Genomic DNA, 10,024 nt, shown 5'->3' with positions numbered 1-10,024 from the left:
CTTCCTGCCTCCATCCTCCCCTCGGCTGCTTGCACACACTGACCAGGTCCCCTCTCGGCCTCCTCTTCTCCAGCCTCAACAGGCCCCGCTCGCTCAGGCTCTCCTCACACGAGAGCTGCTCCAGGCCCTTCCTCAGCCCTGTCGCTCTGCGCTGGCCCCTCTCCAGCAGCTCCACGTGCCCCTTGTCCTGGGGAGCCCAGAGCTGCCCCCAAGGCTCCAGCTTTGGSCTCCCCAGAGCKGAGCAGAGGGGCAGGATCCCCTYCSTGCCCTGCTGCCRACGGCCTCCCGATGCAGCCAGGAGCCCATTGGCCTCCTTGGCCACCAGGGCCCTGCTGCCTCATGTGCACCTTGGTGTCCCCAGGTCCCTCTCTGTGGAGCTGCTCTCCAGTAGTTCAACCCTTCATCTGTGCTGGTGCCTGTGGTTATTCCTGCCCAGGTGTAGGACCCTGCACTTGTCCTTGTACACACTCCCAACAAAGTACCCTGGCTATGACTTGCTGCCACCTACCAGCTCCTTGTTCGTTATAAGAACCAGTTCCAAATATTTGATGGACACCTGCAGCTCGTGCAGACTGGAAACTTCCTGGAAGTGAACAAATCACAGCTACAGTTAGGGCAAACTCGGGAATCTTTACGTGATCTGCCAAATTGCAGATCAAAGGCAAAAACACAGGTGGCATTATCAACAAATTCAGGATTTCCCTGGGATTAATAAATGGAATACGAGATACGCTGTGCTAATTATGGATTAGAGAAGGATAAGGATTAACTGAGTCTTATCATCCTTAACTAAGAATGCTGAGCCTTATCAGGGAAAACCCTGGAATATTCAGAGGCAGAATAAGTAACAGGTCAGCTATTCTTGGTATCAAGTGTAATAAATGTCATTGATCGTATTTGATATATATAAATGCACACACACACATGTATTATACATTAGGCATATAATACTTTGTATATATGTACAATACTATATATATTGCACTATATGTATTACATGTGATATGTTATATACCATCTAACTGTGAATTGCAAAATATTTGCACTATTTTTATTCCTGCTGCACAGTTATTTTCTTTATCATTAAATCTGAAGGGAGGATAGAGTGGAGTCGACAACATATTCCCACCTGCACCAAGAAGTTCAAGGCTCAAAAAGGAGAGAATTGCTGAGGGAGTCAAAGTTATCCTGAACTAAAACTGTCCAAGCCACATGAAAGCCTCTATATTAATTCTTAGACTTTTTTAATTTTACACAGAACATCCAAGTGACACAAGAAATGGGGATAGGCACAGAGGTAGACCCAACTTCTGAGTCAGAAAGGTGCCGTTTACTGAAGCTGTATTCCAGCAATCTCTGGAAATTAGTATTTCTCGCTAAACACTGGAAAATGGAGCTTAGAAATTCCTTGGAGTCTAAGGTGGGTCCCATCTTCTTGCCTGGGATAAAGGAATAGCTGCAGAAATCACTGTTGATCCCATAAAGCTCAACTTAGAAGGCTTGGAGTGATGAGCATGGTCACCACTGCTGCATGAGGAGGCAGCTCAAGGAAGGACCTTGGCATGAGGTGGACGAGTAAACAGGCTGGATATGGAGTGACACCAAGCTCTTGTCCCCAACGACTTTCATCTGTTACAGAAATACGCGTTGCTAAGAAAGGATATGGCTTAGGAGTCATTTTAAACAGGAGACTCATCCCTCTTCTCAGCTGAACAACTGCAACTTTATTAATATTAGAAATTATTCCCTTTCTCCAGCAGCTTCTCAGTAAATTCAATGAAATTATAGTAATTTATAAAGCTTTATTTCCACTATGGGAGAAGGTAAGTAATTCTTTCCTCTGAGTACTTCCTATTATTATCAGAAGGCAGYATCTCTTCATGTCACTATTTTTTTCTCTGGCTGCAGTTACAACATGCTGACGTGGGGCAGACTGTTGCTATAAATAATCTGTGCTTCCAGCTGCAAAAATAATGCTTTATCTCAGCACTTTGAAAGCAGAAACAGTAATGACAAAAGTCTTCCTCAGCTCTATGTGTGCTTTTTAGCACACATAAATCAAAGCTGATAAATGTTTTTTTTAACCRAGTCACTTCTGACAACAACATCAGTAAGAGATAATATTGAACAATTGGTGTCAGTACAAATTAATTGCCTTTGATAGCATGGAAATAGGGTTTCTGAATTGAGAAAAATCAAGGGGTGTGTACATTTTGACATCATTAAGCCTTTTTTTCAGTCAGTTTAAGCAAACTGACTTTTTTGCTTCCCATAGCATGTATATGAACATTGTTAGGAAGTGAGACAGGGGGAGCAGTTGTTGCTGTTCATCCTCAGGATGTAAAGAATTAAATGCATTAAATGAAGTCCCATGAGAGTCAGGTCTGGATTGGAAACTGCTCAACATCATCTCAATCCCAAGAGCCAGAGGTTAAGGCAGATTTGCAAGCAGCTCTATCAAGAGAAGTGCAAGGAAAGTCAGGACAAACCTCAAAATGACTCCACGTTTTGATGAGGAAAAGGAAAAGCAAGAAAAGAGGGTGCTGGAACAAGAGCAGCACCTGAAGGGCAAGTGAAGAAACCTTCTCCCTTACTCAGTGCTCAAAGACCTCAGCAAAAACCCTGCTGAGAGACAGGGCACCCAGTGGGGATGCAGGGAGCTGGAGCCCTTTGGAGTCAAGAGGAATGCTGAAGCACTCACCGTGCAAACAGAACTGCAATGTTTCAGAAGTTTCTCCAGAAAAGGTTTCTCACATCCTCAAAGCACATTTTGCGTTTGTGAGGGGCAGAGGTCATCCCATCCTTAGGGTGATAGCCCAGGAAGCAGAGCAGCCACCAGCTGCACTGCTAAACAAGATGACCTGGAATAGTTTGGGGTGCTCAACTGCTCCTCTACTCTCTGCTCTCTTGCTCCTTGCCTCCTTTCTGTACTTTCAGCTGGATCTTTCCAGGACAAATCTGTTACAGTGGGATCATAGTAGGTTGGAAGATCTTTTCCTACCATAATGATGGTTGGAAAAGGTCTTCAAGATCAAGTTAAGACTTGGAGTCAGCCCCATGTCTCTCTTTGACTCTATGGGTGCAATCAAAGCATTAGATCTTGTGTATATTGTCTTCTGCTGGAGCAGCCTCATCGTGGTGAGATACTGGTGGCTTTTGCATATTTTCCCAGTTATTGTTGCACCAACAAGATTCAAGTATTGAAAAACTTTTCTCAAAGAGTTTCCCTTTGACCTCATATCTGGCCATGCTTGGAGCAAGAGGTTGACTCCGAGTCCTCCCCAAATCCCATCCAACCTAAATCACCTCATAATCCTGTGGGATGGAGATCAAGCTGATAACACCCACTTCCCAGGAGCACAACCCACACATGGAGCTTTGTCCATCCCCAGCTCTGTGATTACACAGCCCTAGAAGAAGAAGGTCTGGAGAGAAGAGTGAGTGACCCTAATTCAAGGACAACATCTGCATTTTCCTTCTGGAGTCATGCAGCCAAATAATAGATTCCCAGTAAGATTATATATCTATATAAACTGATGGAGGTATCACCTTCCTCTTTATTCCTAGTATAAAAAGGTCCATTTTCATTTTAGCCAGGACTTTTAAAAATCAAATATAGCTTTTTGTGATTTCTGAGGTTATCTGTGTGGGAAGGGATCTCAAGAGAGGATCAAACCCAGGACAGGATGAACTTTACCTGACCAATCCTTCAAGAAGTGTTATTTAACACAAGTCTTTGGAGCATTAAGATTCTGAAACCTCCTCAGGTGATTTAAACCTAGTTTGCTAATTAATGATTAATCAGTTCTTTACTGTGTGGTCCTTGCACTTGCACCTCTCAGCTCGGAAATCTCTGTAAAACACTAAGACAGTATAAAGAGTGACTAAGCAGAAGAATCACAGACTCATTACGGTTGGAAAAGACCTTTAAGATCATCAAGTCCAACCATAAACCCTTCAACACCATGCCTGTAAACCATGTCCCAAGAGGTGCCTTGCACCTCCAGGTCAAGATCTCTTCCAGGACCAGGTGTAAACGAGGGGTGGATGAGTTTCTAAAATGCTTTACAACTCTGTTTGGAAGGAAGCATCCCAGAGAAAGAGAATTGGATCTTCTCTTCTCAGTAAAGCTTGGTTTCCATCACATGAGCCAGTGCTTTGCCCATAACCACACATAAATCCTATTAGCTTTCGGACCTGCCAATACGTCAGAGCTTGAAACCTCTGCAACGTGCCTTGGAATCCCTCAGGAATCCCAATCCAGTGGGATAACACCATAATTCTTCTATGCACACACCAACACTCAACACCACTCTAGCAGGTGAGCAATACTTACGTCAATAGAGTATATCGTGCGGCTCCCGGTGGAAAGGTGCTCATCTCCAGGCACTTCGCTGCTGTCAGCCACTTGGCACAGAGGAGGTGGGTCGCTCTCTGGGGCCTTCCGATAAATGAGATGTTGGAACGAAGAGGAGTTTTCAATGGGCTCGATTTCATACAGCAAGTCCCCAATTTGCAAGACACCACTGCGAATTTGCAAAGAGAAAAGCAGCTAAGCCATTCGGTAAAACTAYATTTTTTCTCCAAAAATATGGAAAAAAAATATAAATATGAAAAGAAACAAGGTGTATGAACCCTTAGAAGAGATTCTAAACAAATGAGAGACAACCAGCAATTTCATCCGAAATTTCATTTCTTGTACCAAATACAACAGAAGATGATTTGATGGCAAAAAGGATGGCTGTGGATCTGCACTGGGAGCACGGCACCCGTGATCCCATGGCTGGAGATGCTGGATCTTCCCGGTGGCTGGGAATGCAGAAGACRCTTCTGTGACTTCAGTGCTCTTTGGGCAAACCCATATTTTATGATTTTTAGAAGGGAAGTTAGGGAAATATTCATTTTATCTCTCTGATAACGCTGCTCCTGTTGTAAGTTCCAGTGGGAACTTAGAAGGAACTCATCAAACACGTCTCTAAGAAGAGGGATGGAGAAGGGGGATCTCATGGGGATCGGCCTCGTGAGCAGCTATTTGCTTTTCCGCAGGCTTTTGAGTTCATGGAGAGTGAGACTGTGTGTGGAAAAATGCACCTAGAGCACAAGGGCTAGATTTTGGGTTAAAACTTAGCAACTTCGGTTCATTTCCTAGGGATGTTGGCTACAAAAACACGGTGTAAATGGGGTAGCAGGAAAAACTTGAGTTTTGTGGYTCCCAGAGGAACGGGTTTCTAGCTTGGCATTCAGCAGGGACAGCCCATGACTGCACAGGGGATTTTACATTATTTATTTGTTCATGGATGCACTTTGCTACATCCATCCTTTCCGTGAGCTTTTGGGAAGGTCCCTAAGGGGCAAATTTTTGGAGAAGAGCAACAGCTTTGGACTAACAATGTTGTAGTGGGATATTGTAAGTTCAGTCCTGCTCAGTTAGACTGTGAAGCCAGGGCTGGTTCAGTTAAAAATTCTCTTTATCTTCATGGGTATTTCTTTTTGCTTGRCTATTACTCTACAGTAAATGAGTTTTCCAATAAAAACCTCAAGAGAAATGGCTCCCATGTTCATGGGCAACCACTGGTTTAGTGATGTGTCCTTGGGAAGACTGGTTTTTGAGAGGCAGTGATGCCCTTCCTGCTTTCCATCGAGCATTCGGAGCATGCAGCATCATAAATGAATATATTTGAAGCCTCAGAACTCACCTAAACAGGAAAGTTTGCTTTGCAAAGTTAGTCCTAGGCATGCAAAAGCTTCCAGCTGCTTGCTCAATGAGGAAAGAATTTAAAGCACCTTCTTGGGACAAGGGTTTTGCTAAATCCTGATGCTCATTTCTGCTTAAAATCCTGATGCTCATTTCGAATCTCTGCTCTAGCTACTAAAAGGTCTGTAATGTGTTTTTAAATCATGCTCAAAGATTTATAGCTGGGTACCTGATGCCGAAGCACGTGCTGAGGTAGGCGAGGGACCCCGGGGAGTCTTCAACTGTGCCCTCGTAGTAGCAGTCCTCCTGCAAGACCCAACTCCCTGTTACTCCATYGGCAGCTCGTGCATCCCCAGCACTTACTGCTGTGCTGGGCAGCTACTCCAGCASCTTCCCAGTGGGAAAAGCTCCCATCGAACAAGTATTTCATGTGCAAAAATAAAAAAAAAAAAGGTAGAAAATAAAGAAGTGAGGATGTATAAWGTGATAGGGAAAAAATCATGAGCTCACATGGGCAAGAAGAAGCCCCAAATGGCCAAGCAAGTGGTACAGCATGAAAAAGAAACATGAAAATCGGGAGTCAAGGGAGAAATCRAAGCAGAGTTAATTAGGAAAGCTACTTGGAAATCAAAAAATGTTTCATCGGGGTCAAAGAAGTGAGGAAAAAATATGCCAGTCGGTGCTGATGTCTTCAATAATAGAAAATAAAGCATTTTGATAATGATGGTTTAGTCCTTTTTGGTGTTTCTAGTGGTTTTTGTTTTTTTCTTGTGATGGCATAAAATTGCACAGATTTGAGAAACGTTAAGAGTTTGAAATCAAGTGTTGCTCCCATCAATGTGAAGTTGTTTTTCTGCTTCTTACCAACTCTTTAGGCAATCTCCTTCTTTCTTTAAACAAAAATGTAAGAATGATGGATATTTAGAAAAGTGCCTAATAAACAGAAAAATGTTTCTTGCTTGGGTTTGTTGTTATAATCAGATGATCCTGAAAAGAAGATGGTAATTTAATTCTACTCAACGTTGTGTCATTGACATATATCTAAACTTACCTGAATGTATGGATATTCAGTTATCAGGTCTCCCTCTTGAGTGTAAGTATAAACCGGGAGATCCTTGGCTATCAAATTTCTGAAAATGAGAAAAAATCCTTAAAAAAAAATCCTTAAAAATCCTTAAAAGTAGAAACACCAAGAATTAGACTACCATGAAATACCAAATATCCTATGAAACTGCTTCATTTCTCCCTTGCAGACTGCAAGAGATGCCTGGTGATTCACGTGGACACTTGGTGAGACCCAGACCAGTGCCAGAATCTCGGGAGCAGAAATCCTGGCTGTGGAAGCACCTGAAGCTACACAACCTTGGACAGAGCCAGTTCCTGGGATTTGGACCATGCGAGGTGGTGGTAAGTGGACAAAAAAGGTTATTGCCCAAGAAACATGCATTTATGTACTTCAAAAATGCTGTTTTTATGGACATAAGAATGACTGTGGTCGTTGAGCATGTGCATCTGACCTGCTCCTCATGCACGTGGCTGCATTTAAGCCCTGGACATAAACAATCCCATCAATCCACATAGCAAATATCCCTGGAATGCTGTTTTTCTGATCAAAGTTCCTCCTGCTCCAAGGTTGGCCTTCAGGGTCTACAGAAAAGGTGATGAAYGTCCCCAGGTGCTTCCTTGGACACCAGGGCTTCCCCAGGATCCCGTGGAGAGGGATGCCAGGAGAGAGCCTGTGTGGGTGCTCATAGCACACCAGGAATGCTGCCCATCCCTATAKATGATGCAAAGGGCACCTGCCTGGATAAAACCCTGAGCAACCTGATCTGACCCTGTTTCAAGGAAGGGATGGGACCAAGGATCCCCCTTGGGAGCCCATGGGGCAGTGGTGAGAGTGGGCAGGAAGAGGATGGGCAGTTGTGCTCAACCATGAGGAGCAACAGAGCAGATTAATCACGATAATTAATCTGTGCAGGAGGGCCATGGCTGGTGCAGGAGCAGGAGAGGACGGAGCGAACACTCACTTYGTTTGCACGAGGTGGACAATGTGGCGGTTTCCTTCTGCTGTTATCAAATACGACATGTCCTCCTAGACCATTGGAGATGCAGCACGTTAATGTTCTCAAGAGCTAATGTTCTCAGCAGCTCCAACCCTCATGGACACCCCTTGGTGCCTCTCCTCCAGCCTGTCCCCAAGGGTGATCTGCCCAAGGGTTCATCTTCTCAAGAGGTCCCCCCTCGCTCAGCCTGCTTAGTCCCTTCATTCCCCACTAATGACAATTTTGCGGCCAAGTGGGCACATTTTGGCCTCACATCCCTCATTTTGCAGCTTCCCAAGGACTTCAATTTCGCCCTTTCCGTCTGTTCCGGAGTGAAACCAACTYTAGGTCAAAGAGAACTTGAGCTCTGGATTCCCAGGGCTGAGATATTTTCAAGAAAAATATTAAAAGTCTTAGGTTGGCCTCAAACCCTTTAGATTTTGATTGCTTGCACGGTTCCCGTTTTACCCTTTGCCAAAGGCTCCTTCTYGGGAGCCTCTTCATTTTTAAGAATCCCCTTTGTAGCCTTGAAGCATCATGATGATGGCATTTAAAAAGGAGAAAATTCGAAACAATTAGAAATTCAAATTAAAAAGCTCTTTTTTAGAAGTCTTTGGGAAWTCAACAGCCACGAGCCTGAAGTGACAAATGCTCCTGCTTCCCCAGCAGCCTCTGGCACATGGGGCTGGGGAAAAAAGCACAATTTCCCCAAATCCCAAGCAGCCCCGACTCGGATTTGGGGTCTGGGGGAGCTAAAGCAGGTGCTGGCCAGACCAGCAGCAGTTTCTTAAAAAGCAAATGACCTTTTCGAGCGCCCCATCCCTTGGCTGCAGCTTCCTTGGCACTGTTATTTCCGAGTAGAGGATCCTGGACATCTCATAAACACCTAGAAGAAATCAGCTGCTGAAAGCAGGTATCTGAACAGGACCAAGCTGTGGTGGTCTCCCATCAGCTGAGCCATCAGGAATTGGTTTTGTTATGTGTTTAAGGGGAAAAAAAAGAGCATTATTCACACCATCTGATGGAGTATTATCCATGCCTGTGACATAGGAGGAGGATTTTAAATGGGAGTTGTTTTAAARTTTGACATGATGAAATGTGCAAGTCCATCTGTGTTGAATAAGAGGTATGAAAGAGCTGCCTGAAGAGCTCTTGGTAATACCGACTGCAAATGAAGCCTGGAGGACAAGAAAGCCCAGCCACGTTTTTCAAAGGGAGACAATTAGATGATTTCGGTAATTGCAAGATGATGCCCTTTGATCTCAAGCGAAAACGGAGAATCAGAGCTGATGGCGGATGGCAGGAAACGCAGCAGCGGGGTTTAATTTAATTGAGCTCTTTAACTGAGCTCTTTAATTGAGTTCTTTTTGATGGTGGCCAGKGGCAGGACAAGGGGCAGGTTGGAACCCGGGCAGCTCCATGTGGCYGTGGGGAAGAACTTGTTTGGTGGGAGGGTGCCCGAGCCCTGGTTGAGGCTGCCCAGGGAGGCTGCGGAGGCTCCTGCTCTGGAGACCTTCCCAMCGCGCCGGGATGGAGCCAGTGCCCCGTGCTCTGGATGTCCCTGCTGGAGCAGGGGGTTGGATCTCTAGGGACCCCTTCCAACCTCAACCATCTTGGGATTCTGGGATTAATGGTGTTTTGTGAGAGCCCACAAGCCAGTCTGGAGAGGAGGACAGTGGCCAGGAGCCACATCCCGGGCAGCAGAGACTGTATCCCTTCCCTTGGCGTCCCAGCTGCCACCAGGGTGGAACCCACGTCCCCAGCCTGTGTCCCCCAGGCTGCATCCCTCCACCAGTGTCCCCAAGCTCATGTCCCCAGTCTGTGTCCCCATTCTGGGTCCCTAGCTCACACCCCCATCCCACATCCTCCTCACCCCGTTCCCATCCTTGTCCCCAGCCCATGTCCCTGTCTCACACCCCGTGTCCCCCATCCCGCACCCCGTCCCCAGGCTCCCAGGTGCTGCCCCTCACCTGAGCAGAGGAGCAGGATCAGCACCGCGATCCCCACATCCGGAGGGCACGGGCAGAGCCTCTGTGCCATGTCCACCTTCATCGTGTCACAGCCAGCCCTGCTGGGACATGGTGATGCCCCAGCCTGGTACCCACTGCTCTTGGCCGAGACCACCTCCAACTGCCACCCAGGCCCATCTGCCACCTCCCACCATCCTGGTGCCTCCTCCACCTGTTCCCTCCTTTCCCATCTTATCCCTTCTGCAACTGCCATTCATCCCATCCCATCCCATCCCACCTCATCCTTCCTCCAACCACTCCCTGGACATGTTCCTCCT

The 10,024-nt window shown here is 46.0% G+C and overlaps 1 protein-coding gene across 1 annotated transcript in view; it reads right to left on the bottom strand.

Moving 5' to 3' along the window:
- Positions 1 to 9,789, bottom strand: part of LOC112949170 (disintegrin and metalloproteinase domain-containing protein 29-like) — a 25,115-nt gene extending 15,326 nt beyond the window's left edge. Inside the window, exons 1-7 of the mRNA XM_026041549.1 lie at positions 9,708 to 9,789; positions 8,541 to 8,623; positions 7,723 to 7,787; positions 6,747 to 6,825; positions 5,925 to 6,001; positions 4,337 to 4,526; positions 509 to 583 (exon numbers count right to left, since the gene is read on the bottom strand). Of these exons, the coding sequence (XP_025897334.1) occupies positions 509 to 583; positions 4,337 to 4,526; positions 5,925 to 6,001; positions 6,747 to 6,825; positions 7,723 to 7,787; positions 8,541 to 8,623; positions 9,708 to 9,789 (651 nt within the window). The remainder of the gene's footprint in view (positions 1 to 508; positions 584 to 4,336; positions 4,527 to 5,924; positions 6,002 to 6,746; positions 6,826 to 7,722; positions 7,788 to 8,540; positions 8,624 to 9,707) is intronic.
- Positions 9,790 to 10,024: the final 235 nt, after the last annotated feature.

Source organism: Nothoprocta perdicaria, unplaced genomic scaffold (genome assembly GCF_003342845.1).
Source record: "Nothoprocta perdicaria isolate Ctin4 unplaced genomic scaffold, notPer1 scaffold_288, whole genome shotgun sequence".
NCBI lineage: Eukaryota > Metazoa > Chordata > Aves > Tinamiformes > Tinamidae > Nothoprocta > Nothoprocta perdicaria.
The sequence above is the reverse complement of the archived record's forward strand: the minus strand, read 5'-3'. Positions and strand labels throughout refer to the sequence as shown.